This window comes from Rutidosis leptorrhynchoides, chromosome 10, assembly GCF_046630445.1.
Source record: "Rutidosis leptorrhynchoides isolate AG116_Rl617_1_P2 chromosome 10, CSIRO_AGI_Rlap_v1, whole genome shotgun sequence".
Lineage (NCBI taxonomy): Eukaryota > Viridiplantae > Streptophyta > Magnoliopsida > Asterales > Asteraceae > Rutidosis > Rutidosis leptorrhynchoides.
In genome coordinates, this window is record NC_092342.1 from 219,446,492 (window position 1) to 219,470,156 (window position 23,665).

At 32.3% G+C, this 23,665-nt stretch overlaps 1 protein-coding gene across 1 annotated transcript; it reads left to right on the top strand.

Moving 5' to 3' along the window:
- The first annotated feature begins 14,569 nt into the window (after positions 1-14,569).
- Positions 14,570-22,796, top strand: LOC139873065 (kinesin-like protein KIN-UA). Its single transcript, XM_071860996.1, has 19 exons — positions 14,570-14,925; positions 16,524-16,624; positions 16,749-16,871; positions 17,548-17,733; positions 17,801-18,022; positions 18,110-18,266; positions 18,364-18,513; positions 18,700-18,788; positions 18,951-19,154; positions 19,308-19,430; positions 19,899-20,024; positions 20,145-20,276; positions 20,369-20,438; positions 20,517-20,609; positions 20,975-21,103; positions 21,332-21,457; positions 21,749-21,892; positions 22,111-22,239; positions 22,341-22,796. The coding sequence occupies exons 1-19, from the start codon at positions 14,763-14,765 to the stop codon at positions 22,499-22,501; spliced, it is 2,628 nt and encodes an 875-aa protein (XP_071717097.1). The 5' UTR covers positions 14,570-14,762; the 3' UTR covers positions 22,502-22,796.
- Positions 22,797-23,665: the final 869 nt, after the last annotated feature.

Sequence of the window (23,665 nt, forward strand, 5' to 3'; positions counted from 1 at the left end):
AATAACCAAAGTTGACATAAAACACTGTCAACCAAATACCCACAATTTAATAATCCAAAAGAGAATGCAAGTTCAATGTTTCGTAAAACGTTTAACAAAATCTGCCCAAATGCATGCAGACACTTCTAACACAGCGAAAGTACCAAACAAATCAAGTACCTGTGAAAATATGCGAGTAAACTGTCAACAAAAATGTTGAGTGAATTATAGGTTTAAATAAACGAATAAACTTTAGACCACAAGATTTAAAAATGTTAGAAAATATTAAAACATTATTCCATTATCTATGAGTCACCTGGTAACCACTTAACCATTTTCATACCCTTACCAAACACAATATATACACTGAACAGGTGTATCTTCAAATAAATACGAAGTATTAATACACTGACTAGCTCGAAATGGGGCTGTCAAGCCCGATAGATCTATCCATAGGATTCACGTTCACCGGTAGAAACCAGTGATTACAGTTACCAGACTAGGGAATATTTTCATTCAACTCATAATGAATAATTTAAATTTAATTGCCACTTGTGTCTAAACGTAAAACAAAAATGCATGTAATCACATCCCAAAAATACTTTAAAATAGTATGAAAAGCGGGACTATAACTCACCTTAAATCAAATGAAATAACCACACAAAAAGCGAACAGCAAACGAAGTAAAGTGATCAGGAATGATCACAACGCCGACCTATAAATAAAGCAGGTCGATATAAATAACTAACTTAGGTCAAGTCTTAGTATGATAGCTATAGTACTTGTTGCAAGTAAACATAGAACAACACTCAGTATGCTTCGGTTTGATCAGGACAACGTAAGGACACGTACTTTCTATTTTTAGAAAGTTTCTATTTTTAGAAGGTTTCCATTTTTGGAAAGTTTCTATTTTAGGAAAGTTTCTATTTTAGGAAAGTTTCTATTTTTAGAAAGTTCCCATATAACTTAGGAAAGTTTCCTTAATTAAAAAGTCAACAAAAGTTAACTGAAAGTCAGAGTCAACCGAAAGTCAACTCAAAAGTCAACCTTAGTCAAACATAGTCAACATTAATTTTTAAAGTATAAGTTATAATAATAATATAAGTTATAATGTTATTTAAAGTCATATATGTATAATTATGTCATAACATAAGTTTAATTAAATTAAATTGAATTATTAAAGTTAACATAAGTTTAAATGATATAATTAATATAACATAAGTATTTAATTAATTAATTACATATTAATCATAATATAAGTATTATTAATTAATAATAAATTTGTAATCATATCATAAGTATTATTAATTAATAATGAATTATTAATCATATCATAAGTATTTAATTATAATTGTTAAACCATAAGTATGTAATAATTAAATTATAATTAAATAATAACTAAGTCTTATAATAATTACATAATTAATTAATCCTTATTATAAGTCTTTTTATAATAATCTCATAACATAAGTTTAATACTTACCATAAGTATTTTTCATTAATAATAAAAGTATTATTAATCATAAGTTTAATTAAATCATAATGTAATTAATAAATGATACAATAAATATATATATCATAAGTCTTAATTTAAAATAATTACTTTTATATCATAAGTAATTTAATGATAATGAAAATCATTATTTATATCATAAGTTAAAATTTTATAACCATAAGTTTTAATTAAAAGTTCATCGGGTCACTTAAGCCCCCTGTGTCAGTTTTCGGCGAGTCTTATATATATCTTCGCCTAGCCAAACCACCCGATACATTAGTACACTCAAGAACATCCCAAGAACATCCCCCAAGTCGTGACCAACAGCCATAATTCAACTTGGAACTTTAATCTGATCAAAAACATGTTTTAGTCACACCGGGTGATCCGTGGCTCGAATTTCGATGACCCAAACATGAAAGTTCATCCAATCATTAATCCTAACACACTAGTACACCCTAGAAACTCCAAAAGTAGTCACAAAGTCGGACCAAACCTGAACACATTCGTTTTTATGTTTTGATTTCATGAAAACACCATTTTAATCATATCTTAAGTTACGGGAATCGAAATAACATGAATCCGGAATCTAAAATTAATGTCTCGATGAGAGGAACACATATAAACACTTTAATTTAACAAATACATCAGTTTAGTTTACATAAATGATCAAATACTCCGCTGTCCAAAATCAATCAAACCGAAATCATGAATTAACGAGTGATTCTACGCATACAATCAATAATCCAAAAATATACAAGCACTATACTATCATATTAAACATTAAAAACAGAAAAATTAAAGAAAAATCAAAAATTTAGGGTTATGGTTTATACCCTAATCAACAATCAAGTAATATGAACGCGTAGAGATCATTGTGTAGAATCCGATTGTGTTAAAAGCTTCTTGAAATGATCAATAATTTTGTGAGATGATGATGATGTTTATGGGTGGTGGTAGCGTTAGCCAAGAAAGGAGGAAGGAGAGGAGAGAGCAAAATCTAATTAGGTTTAGTAGTGATAAAATGTGAAATGAAAAAAAAATGAAGTGTAAAAGAAAAACAAAAGGGGGTACACCCCTCCCCTTTGGTTCGGCCGAATGGGGTATGTGGGGGTGGGCCCCATGGCCCAATATTGTTGTTTACTAATTTACTTGTGGCCCGAATGCCGATCAAACCCGAAACGCGAAAACGCTATTACGCGATTAATAATTCAGAGATATAACAAATACGCGACGGATAAAATATATATACACTATATATAATCATATGACATTAAAATATCATATTTAAAATAATTTGGATTTAAAAATCCCAAAAGTTTGACCGTTGGTTTGAAAACCGAAAAGATTCGCCGGATAGAAATCCACGACACGTAGAAACGTACAAATTAAAATATGAATACAAATATTCACATAACACATAATAATTAATATATTATTACTAAAATAATAATATAGGTCATAGAAATGACGTGACACGAATAACAATTAACGGACGTTAAAAAATAAACGGTAAAAGATAACCGAAAAAGTAGGGTAGTGACAACACTCACATGATCCTCCATAATTTCATCTTCTTTCTTCTCTTGCAATCCCATATGCTTCGTGAGGTTTAAGTCCACACCCAACGAATTGGGAAGCTCTTTTCCCAGCATCTCATCAACAGATGGACTACATGCGAATAGTAAAGAATCACACGGTTTCGTGATTGAATCATCGCTGCTTGATTCCGAGTTCTCCCCACCAATCATTCGGCTTTGTAAAACCCTAGGTTGGGTTTTAGTCGTATTTTTCTTTTCTGTACCGCCCGATGTCTTACCCATATCCTATCACCAATTAAACGACAAGAATACCATGTAACAAAACCAAGGAGACTGATATAATTGTTAAGAACAAGATTGCTTATTAAATACTTGTATTAAACAAAAAATGGTGTGTGAGGATCACTCTGATTTTGAATATACCTCAAACACACACACACACACACACACACACACACACATCTTTGTACAAAGAGAGTAAATTATATAAATAGTCCTTGTAGTTTATATGAAATTATTAACCGTCCTTATTGCTTGCAAGTTACACATATTGTCCTCGTTTGATTTGGTCCTCACTTGATTTGGTAGTGCACGACGGTAATCCTTATGATTTTCATGAATTTACATTAAGCGTCATTATCTTTTAAGAATTACGCCGATCATCCTCGACTTACTTAAAAATGTACTTTGAAGATCCGCGTTAATAGAAGCGACAATTAAAACACATTTAAATAAATTATGGACCATCAATGTACACTTTTAGACGGTTATGGATGATGCGATTGTTGGTTCTTATTGGTGTTAAGGTGGCGGTATTGGTCGCCGTTCTCTCGACCGTCGTCACTGTTCATTGTATTTGTTTTGTTTATGTTTTTAGTGCAGTTGGTTAATATGATTTCCTTTGTTAGCTTGTATTTACTTTCCTATCTTTTATGTTTCCCATGTTTGTTGGAATTCGACTTATGATATTATTTACTAGGGGTGTAAACTAGCTGAGTCAAGCTTGAGCTCGACTTGGCTTGAGTTCAGCTCGTTTGAATTTCAAAGAGCTCTAGCTTGAGCTCGGCTCAGTTCATGACTAATACCTCAAGCTCGAGCTCGACTCACTTAATATTGTACAATTTTTCAACATTTTTTTTTCAAATTTTCTTTTGTAACTTTTTTCCTTTCTTTACATTTTTCCCCCAAACATTTACATTGTTTGTTTTAATTACTCTAACTATTGAATATTAAAGTCTTTTCAGAGGGTTGTTGTGTTTTATATATATTTTTTTATTTTTATGTTAGACTAATTGTCATACCCCCAAATAGGGCCGGGGAAATATGACTTCACAATATCATAACACAAGTATGTATAAACGAGAACGACTCTATATGAGACGTTTTTAATATAACCAATGTATTAAAGCAGCGGAAAGTACTGAGTCATTACAAATGATTCCTTAAAGTCTAAATGTAATCTAAAATGTTTTAATGCAATAATATGAATGTATAAATGCGGACTCTAAATGCAGCAAAGTCCAAAAAGCACACAATCTTTAGCAATCTTCACCTGAGACAAAATATGCTTAAAGTGTCAACTAAAAAGGTTTAGTGAACAACATAGGTTTATCAATAATAACCAAGTTTTTAGACCACAAGATTTAATTTAGGGTTGACTGATATAAAATCAATCAATAGAATGAAGTGTGTTTATTAATATAATGAATATATTAACAGTGACCATTATTGTCAATAGACAAAGTATGTTTGTTAATATAGTGAATATATTAACAGTGACCATTATAGTATGTTTATTAATATAATGAATATATTAACAGTGACCGTTATAGTATGTTTATTAATATAATGAATATATTAACAGTGACCGTTATAGTATGTTTATTAATATAATGAATATATTAACAGTGACCGTTATAGTATGCTTATTAATATAATGAATATATTAATAGTGACCGTTATTGTCAACAGACAAAGTATGTTTACTAATATAACGAATTATATTAGCAGTGACAGTTATTGTTAACAAACAACATGTATATAGTTAACATTTGAGTACTTGTGTCTAATTATAAAACAGTTTAAAAACAAGCATGTGTCTCACCCCAAAGTTTATAAAACAGTTAAGAAATAGTAAAAAGAGGGGCTATGAAGTTCACCTTAATAGCAGATAGATATTCCACGCAAGTAGTATGAACGGGGTATGTAATCGGAGATCTCAACCTAGAGATATAGTGTTTAATTAGTTAATGTCTATTAGACACAAAGTTTGTTTATTAATATAGTAAACTATATTAACAGTGACCATTTTTCGAGAAAAAGTTATATTTATATTAGTGATAATATACTTAGTGTACTTAAGTATTCCTATATAGATAAGTGTATAGGTTATACTAATAATAGTATTATTATTCTTTAATTATTCAAGTATTAAGTAGTCTCATTAATACAAGTGTTATATATATCCATACATACATGTTACATATGCATATAATCTTTATTATTATATTATGTATATATTTATAGCCATACTATGTATGTATATCTTTTATGTATGTGTTACATATATATTAGTGTAAAGGTGATACATATATATACATATAACTACTTATCATCTTTGTAATTTCTTATAATATTTACCTAATACATATACACACTCATACATACATACACACGTACATATACATACATATATACATATACATATACACCTATGTATATATTCACATATACACACACACACACACATCTACAATGTATACATGTACATACGTACGTATGCATGCATGCATGCATGCATGCATGTGTATCATTATTATTATTACTTACTAACCTTCTTTCATATATTACTAATCAACCCTTTAATTATAATCATAACCTATTTATACTCTTTAACTTATTAAACTAGTTTATCATTAACATAAAATCATAATCTTTTATCATAAACTTTTATCTATTTTAATTAACTTTTATAACAACAATCATGATCAACTTATATTCATACTTAATTTTATTACTAGTTCATAATCATAATTCTTTTAATTACAATCATTATCTATATTAACTAACTTCATATCAAAATCATGATCACAACTTAACCCTAATCTTTATCATGTACATAATCTTTTATCACACTCATCTTATTCATAATCATTAAACTAATTTCATGTCTTATTCATAACCATAACTTTAAATTTAACAATCTTAACCTTATTACTATCAATCGTTATCATTATTCTTTCCAAATTTCATGATCAAACCTAATTCATTAATCATATTCTTTCTTGTACAATACTTATAATCATATACCATTAACCATTATAAATTTACTTATTCTCATAAACATAATCATGATTCATACTTGATTATATTACTTACATCATTACAACATGATCTTAATAATCATGATCATTCTTTTTATCTTAACCATGTTCAACATCATTATAATACATTAAAAGTAATAGATTAAAAGTAGGATTAACATTAGGTTTTTAGTGATACCTTAAGGTTAAGATCAAGAAGAAAATGATGGTGAATGAGGTGCGAAAACAGCAGGCAGATTCAGCTGAAATAACACGACAAGCAGGAGGTTTTCTTGGGCTGAACTGGTTCGCAGAAACATCAACAAATACAGCAACAATTGATAAATTATTGGGTCTGTTTGGGTGTCGAAACAAGGCTGAAACAACAGCAGAAAATGTGCAGCAAGTTGTCGACTAAGAAGGGCTGTTGGTGACGGTTGGTTACAGCAGAAAAAGTGAGCTGCTTTGATCACGTATTGCAGCAGGAAAAATAGCAAAAGTAGCGACTGCCGTGGGCTGTTTTGGACTGAACAAAAGTGGCGACAGGTGGGCTGTGATGGGTGGTCGGTTGGGGCTGTTGAGGGGCTGTTATGGTGATGGTTGGAAGTCGATGCAGTTGGTGGAGAGGGTTACCAAAACTGCCGAACAAAAGGAACAAGAGAGGAGGGTTGTGAGTGATTTTGGAATGCAATTATTTGTGATGCCTAGGTCCATATATATAGTGTTAGTGATTTGAGTTTGAATCCAAATACAAATGTTAAGGATTATTCTTAGAGATTAAGAGTTGAGATTGAAATACAATTAGTCTAATATTAGGATTACTGTTATAATTCGGTAGGCTTATAACTACCTTTTTAGTGGTTCTTGACTGTAGAAGGTATATAGAGATAGAGATACTGTAAAATGGAGAAAACAAGGGTTGAACAAAAGGTATGAGTAATTGGTTTTTTATTTATAGGAAAATGTACAATGAGAGTTTGATGGCATTTGGAATCTATAGAGAGAGAGTGTGTTAACCAAAATAATACCTCTCATAAACTCTAACACAACACACCTATTTATACTCAAAAAAATATACTATGCAATATATAAAATAATAATAAAATTATCATCCAATTATTACTTTTATAACACTCCCCCTTGGATGACAATTTTATTAGAGAATAACTAGTACCGCCTCGTTAAAAACCTTGCTAAAGAAAACCCAGTGGGAAAAAACTTTAGCTAAGGAAAAAGAGTGCAGCATGGAGTTGACTCCCCCTCAAGTAGACATCGCTTCAGTTGTTACATCTTTTGAACATGTCTCATGCCAATGTTGTGAACGTGTGTTCTGAAAATAGCAGTTGGAAGTGCTTTCGTGAAAAGATCAGCAGAGTTTTTGCTGGACTGCACATATCTCATTTCAATCTGGTTGTCCTTAATGAGATTTTGAGTGTATGAGAAGAATCTAGGAGGTATGTGTTTTGTTCGGTCACTTTTGATATACCCTTCTTTCATCTGTGCTATGCAAGCTGCATTATCTTCATAGATAGTTGTTGGACTTTTATCGCGTTCTAGTCCACAAGAATCAGTAATGAATTGTGTCATTGATCTCAACCAAAAACATTCTCGAGTAGCTTCATGTAATGCAATCACTTCAGCATGATTTGATGATGTTGCAACAAGTGTTTGTTTTTGAGAACGCCATGATATTGCAGTACCTCCATTTAGGAATATATATCCATTTTGAGATTTAGCTTTATGTGGATCAGATAAATAACCTGCATCTGCATAACCAACCAAATCTTGTTTTGATTCGTTAGAATAAAATAATCCTAAATCAGTAGTTCCTCGAAGGTATCGAAATATGTGTTTGATCCCATTCCAGTGTCTTTTGGTAGGGGCTGAGCTGAACCTTGCCAACAAATTAACTGCAAAAGAAATGTCAGGTCTTGTACAATTTGTAAGATACATAAGAGCTCCAATTGCACTAAGATATGGTACTTCTGGTCCCAGGATATCTTCATGATCTTCACAGGGACGAAATGGATCAGTGTCAACATTAAGTGATCTAACAACCATAGGAGTACTTAATGGTTTTGCCTTGTCCATATTAAAACGTTTTAAAATCTTTTCAGTATATGTTGTTTGATGTACAAGTAAACCATTAGGCATATGTTCAATTTGTAAACCAAGGCAATACTTGGTTTTTCCGAGATCTTTCATTTCAAATTCTTTCTTTAGAAGTTGAATGGCTTCATGGATCTCTTTATTTGTACCTATGATATTAAGATCATCAACATAAACAGCTATGATCACATATCCAGATGTTGTTTTCTTAATGAAAACACATGGGCAAATAAGATTATTGGTATACCCTTTGCTTATCAAGTAATCACTTAATCGTTTATACCACATGCGACCCGATTGTTTCAACCCATATAAAGATCTTTGTAATTTAATTGAGTACATTTCTTTGGGTTTTGCATTGGATGATTCCGATACCTTAAATCCTTCAGGTATCTTCATATATATATCACTATCAAGTGATCCATATAGATAAGCAGTAACAACATCCATGAGATGCATTTCTAAATTTTTAGAAACTGCCAGGCTGATTAAGTATCTAAAAGTAATTGCATCCATAACAGGAGAATACGTTTCCTCATAATCAATTCCTGGTCTTTGAGAAAAACCTTGAGCTACAAGTCTAGCTTTATACCTTGTAATTTCATTTTTCTCATTTCTTTTTCGCACAAAAATCCATCTATACCCCACAGGTTTCACATCTTTAGGTGTGAGCAAAATAGATCCGAAAACTTTTCTTTTATTGAGCGATTCAATTTCAGCTCGTATTGCTCCTTTCCAATGATCCCAATCATGTCTATTTTGACATTCCACGACAGATTTTGGTTCTGGATCATCATCATCATTCATGATGTAATATGCAACATTATATGAAAATATCTCATCAAGATTTTTCATTTCATTCCGGTTCCATACTATTTTTGAATGTGCATAATTGATTGCAATTTCTGTATTGACATCATCAATCTCCTCTGAAGAAGGAGTATTGATTTGTGGTTCTTCTTGAACACTTTCTTTTACCTCATTATCAGCTGATTTTCTTTTTCGAGGATTTTTATCTTTGGAACCAATTGGTCTACCACGTTTCAGGCGTGGCAAAGACTCATGAGTGATTTTATTGTCAGCTTTTGGAATTTCAATTCGAGCTGGAGCATTTACTGCTGGTATATATGATTTAGTCACTCTTTTTGTATCTGTAAATGCATCAGGCAATTTATTCGCAAGTTCTTGCATATGCATTATTTTTTGAACTTCGGTCTCGCATTCTTTTGTACGAGGATCAAGATACATTAATTGAGGTTCATACCATGAAACATCATTTTCTTTATTTTTTATTTCTCCCCCTAATCTAGGGAACAATGTTTCATTAAAGTGACAATCAGCAAAACGTGCTGTAAAAACATCACCCGTCATGGGTTCAATATATCTTATGATTGAAGATGTTTCGTATCCAACATATATTCCCATCCTTCTTTGAGGACCCATTTTAGTGCGTTGTGGTGGTGCGATAGGAACATAAACCGCACAACCAAATGTTCTAAGATGAGAAATATTTGGCTGATGGCCAAAAGCAAGTTGTAAAGGAGAATATGTATGACTTGCACTTGGTCTAATGCGAATTAATGATGCAGCATGTAAAATTGCATGACCCCATACCGATACTGGGAGTTTTGTTCTCATTATCAATGGTCTAGCTATTAACTGCAATCGTTTAATTAGTGATTCAGCTAAACCATTTTGTGTATGCACATGAGCAACAGGATGTTCAACAACAATCCCAATAGACATGCAAAAATCATTAAATGCTTGAGATGTAAACTCACCAGCATTATCCAGCCTTACCCTTTTAATAGTATAATCAGGGAAATGTGCTCTCAATTTAATAATTTGAGCAAGAAATTTTGCAAATGCCATGTTTCTACTTGATAATAGACAAACATGAGACCATCTACTAGATGCGTCTATTAGGACCATAAAATATCTAAATGGTCCACATGGTGGATGAATTGGTCCACATATATCACCTTGAATTCTTTCAAGAAACATTGGTGATTCTTTTTCAACCTTAAGAGGTGATGGTCTTATTATCAATTTTCCAAGTGAGCATGATGTACATGGGATAAGTGCATCATGAGGGATCCTTTGATCCGCCAATGGATGTCCATGTGTATTTTGTATTATTCTTTTCATCATTGTTGATCCTGGGTGGCCTAATCTCTCATGCCACAAACTGATCATTACAGGATCACATGATTTTTCTTTAACTACCACATTTACTTCAGGTACATTTATATGTGTATAATGTAAACCAGAATGAAGTCTTGGTAGTTTTTCAATTACACGATTCTTATCAGTGATACTTAAATATTTTTCATTTTCTGTTGTCACTGACTGATAATCATATCCATTTTGGTATATGTCGGAGAAACTTAACAAATTTCTCTTTGACATGGGAGAAAATAAGGCGTTATTTATCAAAAAATTCGTACCATTTGGTAACATGAATTTTGCCTTTCCCATTCCTTTTATTAAGTCCACAGGACCTGATATAGTATGTATAGTTCCTTCCGTTGCTTTCAAGTCTGTGAAATACTTTTTAGATTTGAGTATGGTGTGAGTGGCACCACTGTCTGCAATACAAATATCTCCACCATTTGATTGATTTTTTACTCCGGCAGTATACATCATGAACTTCAAAAAAAATATGAGAAACAAATAATGAGTACATAATTCATCAATATATTACATTCAAAACATGTTACAAACGATAGCACATAATAAGGAAATATGTAGTAAACTAGATATGGTGTAGATTGAAAATCTACAACCATTTATTTAACGAGAACATATAATAGGATATCTATATATATAGATATTAGAAATTTATTCATTAAAGTAGTCACAAGTTGGCTCAGTGATTTTTGTATCAAGGTCATCCACAAGATTTGCTTCTTTTCTTTTTCCCTTTAGGGATTCTTGATACCGATTAACAGAATGCTGATTTGTTCGGCAGTTTTTAGACCAGTGGCCAATTTTACCACATCGGTAACAAGAATCTTCAACATTCTTTGAAGAGCCTTCTTCAACATTGTGATTTGTGGGATTGTATGGTGTTTGGATTTTATAATTTTGTGGATTATTATTACTTTGTCCACGACTACGACCACCACGACCACGACCACCACCACGACCATTACCATAAGGGTGATTTCGAACATAGTTATGATTTTTATTATTGTTATGGTAATTTCCATGATGATGGTTTTGGCCAATATGGCTACGACCTTGTCCACGCCCTCGTCCATGTGCATTTCTTCTTTTATTATTGTTATTGTTAATAGCATTAGCTTCAGTAAATGCTAGCGCACCGGTAGGACGAGATTCTTGATTTTTCATCAGTAATTCTTTATTAACTTCTGCAACTAAGAGATAAGTTTGAAGTTTGGAAAAAGTTTTATAATTCTGCAATCTTAAATTTTCTTGCACAGTTATGTTTGCAGAATGCATTGTGGAGAAAGTTTTCTCCATCATATCAGCATCACTTATTTCTTGACCACAGAATTGAAGCTTTGAACGGATCTTGAACATGGCTGAGCTGTATTCACTTACCTTTTTGAAATCTTGGAACCTTAGATTTCTCCATTCTTCCCTCGCAGCCGGGAGTAATATTTCCTTTTGATTATCGAATCTACTCTTGATACTTTCCCATAAAACATGTGGATCTTTGATAGTGAGAAACATATGTTTTAAGGTGGTATCAATATGTTTGCGAATAAAAGCAATTGATTTTAATTTATCTTGATCGGAACAAGTATTATTTTCTTTTAAAGTTTCTAGAATACCCAATGATCCAAGATTTATTTCTACGTCCATAACCCATGATGTGTAGTTTGTTCCCGATACGTCTAAGGCATCAAACTCAAGCTTTGATAAGTTTGACATTTTCTATTTTCAGAAAGATGAACATAAATCATAATCATAATCATAATCATAATAATTTTTTTTTTCATAGACAAATAACAACATGAAATTAGAATTAGTTTAGATTCATAAGTAGCAAACAAATGAATAATGGTATGATTACAAATAATAATATCATAAGAGAATATAGGTTCATATTATATTATTAATGATATTATTATAATATATATTAAGTTATAATATATATCATTATAATATATTTTTCTTATTTTAACCTTTAAGATTTACTTTTAATAAAAATACAAACTACTTTTCTATTTTTAACTTTTAAGATTTACTTTTAATAAAAATACAAACTACTTTTTCTATTTTAACTTTTAAGATTTACTTTTAATAAAAATACAAACTACTTTTTTTTTATTTTAACTTTTAAGATTATAAATTTAAGAATAAACATTAGTATGCATGAAATAAATAATGATTAATTGCATAAGTAATCATAAATGTTAGATAACATATAAAGACCCCATCGTATTCGTATTGATCGGAATTAATCTCGACCCATGGTACCGTGTTGTCAAATGACGTGTTGCGTACATAAAGTACCGTGTTGTCAAATGACGTGTTGCGTACAATCATGAGGTCTTATTAACATAAATATAAATGTTAGTGAAGTTAATAAGAGTTAGATTACAGAAAATATAATTCAGGCGGTATAACCGGCCATATATAACATAAATATAAATGTTAGTGAACATAACTGTAAATGTTAGTATACATAATAAATGTTAGATAACATAAATGTAAATGTTAGTATACATAAATAAATGTTAGATAACATAAATGTAAATGTTAGTATACATAAATAAATGTTAGATAACATAAATGTAAATGTTAGTATACTTAAATAAATGTTAGATAACATAAATGTAAATTAGGCGACAGTGTCGACCATATATCATTTAGGTGGTATAACCGACCATATATTAGTTAGGTGGCAGAGCCAACCATATTTAGTATAAATGTTGAGATAATCGTGCTGATAACGTGTTATAATTCGGTAGGCTTATAACTACCTTTTTAGTGGTTCTTGACTGTAGAAGGTATATAGAGATAGAGATACTGTAAAATGGAGAAAACAAGGGTTGAACAAAAGGTATGAGTAATTGGTTTTTTATTTATAGGAAAATGTACAATGAGAGTTTGGTGGCATTTGGAATCTATAGAGAGAGAGTGTGTTAACCAAAATAATACCTCTCATAAACTCTAACACAACACACCTATTTATACTCAAAAAAATATACTATGCAATATATAAAATAATAATAAAATTATCATCCAATTATTACTTTTATAACAATTACTTATTTGATTTAGATTAGGAGTTGTTTGTTATTTATCTCTAACTTGCATTTGTTTTATTTATTTATTACTTTCTATTTATTTATTTATTATTATTATTATTATATATATATTTTTTTTACAATTATCTTAATTAAATTAAATAGCTTTTATATAAATTTAAATGTATTCTTACTCTTTTTAACTTAGTCCCTAACTTTTATTAAATTTTATTTATTTCCCAAAAAGTTTTAGATTTATAAGAAATGTCACACTTATTTATTACTTATAGATAGTTAAAATAGTACAGATAAATATAAACCTTAATTTAACAAAGAGTGTCGACTAAAAGTTTACTATTTGGTCAATGTTTTGTCAAATCAAGTTTACGAGCACACAAAACCCTAAGGGCAAAATAGAAAAATAGAATGGAAAGTGAGGGTTGTTATACTAATTATCGTTAAAACATTTTAACTAGAAACATATATTATGTAAAACAAAGAGTTCCTTCGTGAAACACATTCACTAATATGTTCGTGCGGATTTGGCTGCATCGGGTGGCGTTATTCGCAAGAACGTTTTAACGATGTGTGAAGGTTGGAGGGTGTAATTAAATATAGTATGGTAATTATTTTTAATTTTTATTTTTATTTTTTAGACATTAGTTTGGAATCACCGGGACTTAATTATTCACGCGTTCATCTCTCATACTTGCAACATTTAATGCAATGTTGCAGTTCAGTGGAATCGAACTCGATCTCTCACCAAAAAAAAAAAATATGTCACTACCAGCTAAGCTAACTTAACTACAACTCGGTCTGTGTGGTAATTAATTTACCTCATGGCTTTAAACTTGTGCCTCAAAAGTTGGTTCAAAACACACGCTGTAGTGAATAGTGATTATATCTTCAAATATTTTCATTTCCACCTCTCTTTATCACCGCAAACTGCTGTGCTGGCCCCAACTCAACTATCTTCTTAACTTGTTTCACCCTTTGCTTATTTCTACCAACACACCACTCTCTCCATACCTTAAAACTGCATAATCAATTGAATCCACACTCTGATTTAAACATATAGAAGATTACATTCAGTTTTCTATTTGGAGCTAAAACCATGTCATCTTCTAATAGAAATGGTAGAGGAACAGTAAAATTAGATCGTCTTCAGCAAACTGCTTCATCAAATCTAAGAGCTTCTTCTTCATTTAAATCGAAAACTACTTCCAATGTTCGTCGTAGCAGCTCCAGTGTCGCTCTTAAGGATATTGACGATTCAGGTAACTTTTTATCTTCTACTATTACTATCATTTATGTATGTGTATGTATGTATATGTATATTAGGTTAGCTGTAGTTTTTCGTAATTACAGGCAAGTGTTTAGAAATAGAGCTTTTTTAGAGTGAGATTGATGAGCGGTTGAATTGCTAAACATATTGAATGTTGTTGAATCACTTATTCTTGTAGATACAAAGCCTTCAAATTATCCGATATTGATTCGAATTTGATCCAATTAAGCAGCAATTTGGAATTGAATCATTTATTTGTTTGGATTTAGTTTGGCTGGTTGACATATTGAAAATAGTACAATTATTTAGAAGTATAAGTGCGTTGGTTCACCACCGAGGCATTGCCTGAGTGGTATAAGCTCTGGATTGGATCTGAGTCCTAGTTGGCGCAGGTTCGAGGTTTTCTCAAGGATTCTGTTGTGGTGAATAAGGGTGTATGCCCTAAGCCACTCGGTTTAATCCAAAGCACACCGGGTACCCAATGCGGCGATGGTGTGTGAAGAGTTTCCTCCTAACGCGTGTGTGGGTGACAAATGAGAGCATTCGATGTCAAAATAGCCGTTCAATAAAAAACAAAGTGCGTTGGTTCTACATAACTTACTGTGAGGATAACACAGCAAGTTTTTACTTCCTGAGATGATGCAAAATGTTGAAAGTGGTTGATGTGTACAAAGAGTTTGTACTTCAATCCTAATACTGCGGAGAAGCGTTGTTGCAGGTTATACTAAATTGTGATTTGTGGATTTTGGGGTGGCTGAATGATAGTTATGCAGTAAACTAATAATTGAATTGTACAACTAGTAACATGTATTCTAGGGTATTATGTATGCAATTTATTATCTGATTGAAATCTGATCTAATAAACATTAGTAATTTGAAGATTGACTGGGAATGAAGGATTTTTTAATATCGGTTAATGTGCATGTTTCCTACGTGAGGATTTGGGTTTGCTGATCTTAGTGTGCAATCACTATTCAGAATAGAACTAACAGATAATTATTCACACGGATAGGTCTGTATTTCATCGTTAATAATGGATTTTGGGTATTTTGAGTTGTAAGGTTTTGTGACAAAATCCTTCATAAGCAGACAACAATTGACGAACCATCATGATATTTGTAATAAACTGGAGTAAGTAGCTAAGGAATGGTTAATATGCTGTCGAAGTTAGGGTTATGATGGCAACTTTTAATTAAAGGAGACTAAACGAATAACCAAAGAGATTTGACGTGTATATTTACATATAGTCGGATAGTTAGTCAGCAAGGGAACTGTTAAGGTTATTGTTAGTTAACTCGTTCATTATGGATACATGAGTAGAGTCCAAAGTTATCAGATTAATAAACAATAATATACTCAAAATTGCAATAATCATGAACTTCAAATCATAGTGATTGTAGTTTAGTTCAATGTGAGGCTTCATTATACTTTGTAGATGATTTTGAATACTGATCGGAATATAGGAATGCCTTCTTCTACCAATAACAATTTAACATCCATAAACTACTCTTTCCCTAACCTACTTGGTATCGACTAACTTATCAATAAGAAACTTAGATGGAAACGTAATGTCTTGAATTAATGTTGCAGTTTCTGGCCGAGTACGTGTTGCTGTCAGATTGAGACCTCAAAATGCCGAGGAGATGGTGACAGATGCTGATTTTGCAGATTGTGTGGAATTGCAACCAGAGGTACAAAAACTGTACTTTTCACAAACTTATAAGTTAATATTTATGTAAGATCAAACTAGATTCTTTAAGTTAGAATCCGTTCTCTTATCTAATTACTCAGTATGACTTCTTATGATTATGTCAGTTTAAAAGGTTGAAACTTCGAAAGAACAACTGGGATTCAGATACCTATGAATTCGATGAAGTGCTAACTGAATCTGCGTCACAGAAGCGTGTCTATGAAGTTGTTGCGAAACCTGTAGTGGAGGTAGGTGATGTTAAACTACATTTCTTCTATGTGATTACTTAAGTCCAATGATGAAGCTTATACTTGAACTGCTAGTATTAGGTAATATCCATTCAAGTAGAGTTTATTGGTGGTTAATAGCTTGATTCATATCTATCTTTTAAGTTGGAGATATGCAACCACTTTGTTGATTTTGAGATAACTCACCTATGTTGGGTTGTATGTTATTTTATATACTCTCTAATTTCTTACTACTAGAAATCATGGCAATTATGAGAGATGATGTGTAGATGCAAATTTTAATAGTAGGGTACAAATAAAATTCTCCAATGTCTTAGCACTATCCTATCCAGTGATGTAGAACTCGAAATTACTCGGTGAGTACTCGATTTTTCCAACTCGGCGAGTTTTCAGTGGAACTCGGTCAAACTCGGGATTACTCGGATAATAAGTCAAAACTCGGCCTAAACTCGCTCAAAACTCGGGATTACTCGGAAAATCAGTCAAAATTGATCAAACTTTTGTCCAAATCGGTCAAAGTCAAACTTGGTCAACATCCGAGTACTCCCCGAGTGCCGAGTACTTCCTAGAATTTCCCGACTGAGTACTTCCCGAGTAGCAATTTTTGCAACCTCGATCCTATCTTACAGCTCTTGTATGTAAAACTTGTCTAGTAACTGATACACATTAATTTCAGAGTGTTCTAGATGGCTACAATGGGACAGTAATGGCATATGGTCAAACTGGCACAGGGAAGACTTTTACGCTAGGACGATTGGGAGATGAAGACACATCAGCTCGTGGAATCATGGTCCGTGCAATGGAGGATATACTAGCTACTATATCTCGGGATTCTGATTCAGTCATGATCTCGTACCTGCAGGTACGTATACGGAAAAAACATCAACAAAATTAGTAATTTTTTTTAACTCATTGGTTTATATCTGCAGCTTTACATGGAGACAATCCAAGACCTCCTAAATCCATCAAATGATAACATTTCAATCGTTGAAGATCCAAAAACTGGTGATGTTTCTGTACCATCTGCAACTCTGGTTGATATACGAAGCCACCATGATTTTATGGAGTTATTACGCTTGGGAGAAGCTCATCGGGTTGCTACTAACACGAAACTCAATACCGAGTCTTCTCGTAGTCACGCTATCCTAATGGTAAGTTACACGCGCCTTATGGGATTTTACCATCTGTAATGAAATTGACATATACTGTTTTTTGTTCTGTTTTAATCACTACTTTAGGTGCATATCAAGAGGTCTGTTATGGATATCGACTCAGATATCTCAAATGAACATGACAATTCTTTCCACATGAGCAGAAATTCAAGGCCGCCAGTTATTCGAAAAGGAAAATTAGTTGTTGTAGATCTTGCAGGCTCTGAACGTGTTCACAAGTCAGGTGTGTACACATATACAAGTTTTTGTTGCATAGTAGCCGTCCATGTTATATAATTGTAGTTTCTTTCATTGTTTTTTTTATTTTTTATTTTTTTAAGGAAGTGAGGGACACACATTAGAGGAAGCTAAATCTATAAATCTTTCATTAAGTGCTCTTGGGAAGTGCATAAATGCTCTTGCAGAGAATAGTCCTCATGTACCTGTTAGAGATTCTAAGTTGACAAGGCTGCTTAAAGATTCATTTGGAGGTTAGTTTTAACTTTAAGAGCAAGCTGTTAATTTATTACCCATCTTTTTTATGCAAGCAGTTAATGGTCGACGTTATTACATTATCAATTTACATACCAATATCATGTTTGCACTTCAGTATTATGTCTTAAAAATGGCAGCATTACATTTGACATGATCATGACCAGCTACTACTTTATTTGCAGGCACTGCAAGAACATCGTTGATTGTAACTGTGGGCCCATCCCCACGCCATCGTGCAGAAACGTCAAGTACTATTTTGTTTGGACAAAGGGTGAGGAACCAAGCTTTTGACAGCTTTGAATGGGAAATTTTGTTTCAGTTGAATATTTATTGAATCATTATTGGTCTACCATTGTCTAATTAGGGTACTTTTTGTTAGTTTTTTCTTACCTGAAAAGTTAATGTAGTCAGTTTTTATGTAAATTTATGTCAGGCTATGAAGGTGGAAAACATGTTGAAAATCAAGGAGGAGTTTGATTACAAAAGTATGTGTAAAAGGCTCGAGACGCGGATCGACAATCTGATCGCAGAAAACGAAAGACGGCATAAAGCATTTGAGGATGAGATAGAAAGGACGACACTAGAAGCACAACAACGTGTCTCTGAGGCTGAAACTAATTATACAGAAGCTTTGGAGGTTAGCTTTAATACTTGGGTTTAATATAAACTGTTGTTTTTTTGGGCAATTTGTTCATTCAGAACTAAAAGTTTTTGGTTTAAGACATACATTCTCAATCTATTTTATTTTCTGTGGTCACTTTTACTAACCCTATGATGTTATATGTTGTAGAGGGAGAAAATGAAATTACAGATGGAGTACATGGAGTCGATTAAAAAGCTTGAGGAGAAGTGGATGAAGAACCGTTCAAAACATGGAACCAATGGATTCATGAATGGGAGTCATGGAGGAGAGGTAACCATGATCACTTATTCACTTATAACATATCAACATATATATTTTTGCTCTATCTCCATTTCTACAATTTGCAATGTACAGGAGCTTAAATATTACCTAACTTAAGAGGTATTATTCTCTTAGAATTGCAGTTTTGATGATTTTAGAATCTATCTATAGAATCATTATTCTACAAAATTAAGTTACGTGCATCTAAGTAGACCTTTAGATTTTAGTGGATTTTAGTGTTTAATCCTTGAAGTCGTTAACTGTGAAGGTTGATATGCTACATAAATGCAATTCCATTTCCGCAACTTAGTATTCTGTTCATGTATAATACATTTATGATTGTAATATTTATGTTTAATATACTTTTATTTAAATGTCAACGTTGGTCAACGTCCGTCTCGACCCCGTCTCGACCAACTCATCTCCATCACGCGTCTTTTTTAAACTTGATCTCAATCTCACACTCCAAATCACCAGGATAGTGACCATGCCAACGAAGATGTTACAGAGCTAAAAAAATTGCTTCAGAAGGAAATTGCTTCTCGCAAACGAGCTGAAGAAGAGATCCAAAATCTTAGGAATTCACAACTTCTTCCTTCAGAGGTTTGGATTTTTTTTTTTTTTAATATCCAACTAGGTTAAACTCTATCAGCTACTCCGATTTCTTTAAAATTCTGTTGACTAGGATATGTATTACATCACATGCATCTACTCATGAACTAGGCAGGTGTAGTTGCTGATGTTGTAAAGCTTCAAAACTTGCTGGACGATGAGATTCGCCAGAAGCAGAAACTGGAAGAAGAAGTTTTACTTTTACAAACCAGATTGTCACAACTAACTTTCGGTTCCAGTCAGGTATATATTTGCTCGTTTATCTACTTTTCGTTACACTACTAAATTCTATCTAATTACTATTATATTCCGTTCCGAACTTTTCGTTGCTTCAGCCAAGATACTCGCAGCTTGATGATCAAGGTAACGGAGATAGATCATCAATAGCCAATCTTCATGAACATGGTATGCATAATTTGCACATACATCTTCACTTAGTTGGTTTTAAATCTCTAACTTTGTCTTATTATTCAAATTGTATAGTTGGATTGCAAAAGATCTTGTCTTTATTAGAGTCAGAGGATCCGAATGTACGTTTGCATGCGGTGAAGGTGGTGGCCAACTTAGCAGCTGAAGGTCATTACTTTCTGAAACCTTCTTATGAAACTATAAATTCTTTTCATTACTGAAGTAGCTAACTATAGAGTTATGATGTTAATTAAGAGAACTTATCTGAATGGATCTTAAATGTCAAATGAAACCGAGAAGGGTACAACTGTAATAGAGTGCATGATAAATTTTATCATCACCATTGCTTAATCAAATTGCCAAAATTGTTGGTTGTAGGTTCGGTATGTAGATAGCATTTTTTTTCTTCTTTTAATTGCAATTATAATAATTATAATAATATAATAATTGCTCTGAGAATATAACAAAGTATAAGTTCAATTACATATTCTTGAAGTTTTCTTAAAAGTCCATTTATTTCATGTGATATACAGATACTAATCAGGAAAGAATAGTTGAAGCTGGTGGTCTCTCATCACTACTGGAGCTCCTTAAAAGCAGAAGCTTTGACGAAACGATTTGCAGAATAGCAGCCGGTGCTATTGCTAATCTTGCGATGAATGGTCCCTCTCTCTCTCTCTCTCTCTCTCTCTCTCTCTCTCTCTCTATATATATATATATATATATATATATATATATATATATATATATATATATATATATATATATATATATATGCTATCAACCTATATATGCATACGTGTCTCAATTTCTGTAAAAGAAGAGATCGAAATCTTTTGATAATTTCCGAAAACTTAGAGTAATACTTTAAATGTATGTGGTGTATGCAGAAGCTAATCAAGAGCTAATAGTGGCTCAAGGTGGGATTAGTCTGTTGGCAATGACTGCAGCCGATGCTGACGATCCGCAGACTCTACGAATGGTTGCTGGAGCTATTGCCAATCTATGTGGAAATGGTACTTCTTAAACCTTTTTCTTCACTTCCTATATTACTTGTTACTTCATTTGTTTATATATATTTAAAAGTAAAATTCATGAAGTGTTTTAAACCTTACATTTAAAGTTAAAAATATATTGGGTTGCAATTGCCAGATAAATTTGGTAGAGTTAAATGAAATTCTAGTTTTTTTTTGTTTTTGTTTTCTAGAAGGTTAAAACTGATGCAAATCATGTTTTAAGATTGCAAGGCATACACGTGTATAAACTATAAACCTTATTTTCATGATGCATTTGGTTGCAATTGCTAGATATACTACAAACTCGGCTGCGGTCTGAAGGGGGACTAAAAGCATTGCTGGGGATGGTTAGATCTAGACATCCAGATGTTCTTTCTCAAGTTGCACGTGGAGTTGCGAATTTTGCTAAATGCGAGTCCCGTGCCTCTAGCAAAGGTAAGTGTCTTATGTACATAAAATAACATTTTGTTGTCGATTATCTCATTATAAAGTTGGTGTTTTTGTGCCTAATTATCATATTAAGAAATAATGAATTTGCCATTTAGACGTATTGATGAGTCAACGTGAAGGACGTTATGTTGTTTGTTATCTTTGTTTGTAGTTGTTGTAACCTTATGTGTTACACTGAAAGTTGTAATTTTTATTTGTTTTAGGGAATAAAAATTGTCGGTCTTTGCTGATAGAAGATGGGGCACTTCCATGGATTGTGCAAAACGCCAATAACGATGCGTCGATAATAAGACGTCACATTGAGCTAGCACTCTGTCATTTAGCACAACATGGTAAGTTTATTCTAAATTATTGATTAACAAAAGTATTTCATTTCGTTTGTTGACGAAAGAGTAACATATTTGTGGTCCAAATTGTAAATTTGCAATCTCAGAAGTAAACGCAAAAGACATGGTAAGCGGAGGTGCTCTTTGGGAGCTGGTTCGTATCTCACGTGATTGTTCAAGAGATGATATTCGTGCTCTTGCTCACCGTACTTTGACTACTAGCAAAATTTTCTCATCTGAACTGCGTCGCTTAAGAGTTGAAATCTAAATTACCAGGCCATCAATACGAAAAAGGGGACATTTAAGTAAGAATCAGGTCTGCAAAAGCTTATTATTTGGCTCGTATTTATCTATTTATATTAGGATTTTTAGAGATCAAGGTAGTTTGCTGCTTCTGTGATATGATTTTGTTGCAGCTTAACGAACAATATCATATTTTTGTAACGTTCTTGTGGGCATTTTGTTCTATTGTGGTTGCCTCAGGTTCAGTGTTGTTTATAGGATGATTAATACCTGATTTATAAAAGTTTGTCTGTGATCAAGCAGTTAAATTTCTTGTTTTATATTTATTTTAATTGATAAAGGCTTGGATTTATCATATATGCCTCATCATAATAATCTACTAAAATTTACATTTGCGCAGGTTATGTTTAATATAGTAGTATAACATAGTACAAGTCACAACAACCAGGCTAATATTTCAGGAAGCCTAGTTAAACTAGCTACTTACAATTTATGGCAAAATAAGGACCAAGCCAAAAGTGTTTTTTTTTTTTGGCCAATAAGCATAAAAATAAATTAAAACGATTCAAAGACCATCTAATTACAAGTACCTCGGACACTACTAGTTTGCTTGTCTTCGTTGATGTTCTTTCGAATTTGGTTGTGTGCTTTTGTTTGGTTAGGTTTCTTTTCTAGTTTCTTTGATATTGATAAGGTTTTGTTGATTGGTTTGGTTTTTGAAGTTTTTGGGGTTTCACCATTCTTGCTAGGCTTGGCTCGCCCTTAGATAGCCATGTTGGCTAGGTTTGTTCGTAGTTTGCTTTCTAGTTGCGAGACATGCCGTGCTCTTCCCTTGTATTTGTTGGTTTTTTTTATCGCTTGATGTATAATTTTCATTTTTTCTCTCAATATATATATATATATATATATATATATATATATATATATATATATATATATATATATATATATATATATATAGGGGCATGATCAATGGGGAAGTAACCAATCGGGAGGAAGCAAAAAAATTTTTTTTTCGTTTTTTTGGAATTTTTTTTTCCGACTACAATATCACACGAAAATATGAACATTTAGAAGAGACACTTCGTGATGAATGTTATTATTTAAGCGGAAAAACGATCGACAAAAATAGCATTCAAGATTGTTCGTGAAGAATATGAACGTTTTTTTTCTTCATGTTTTGAGAAGT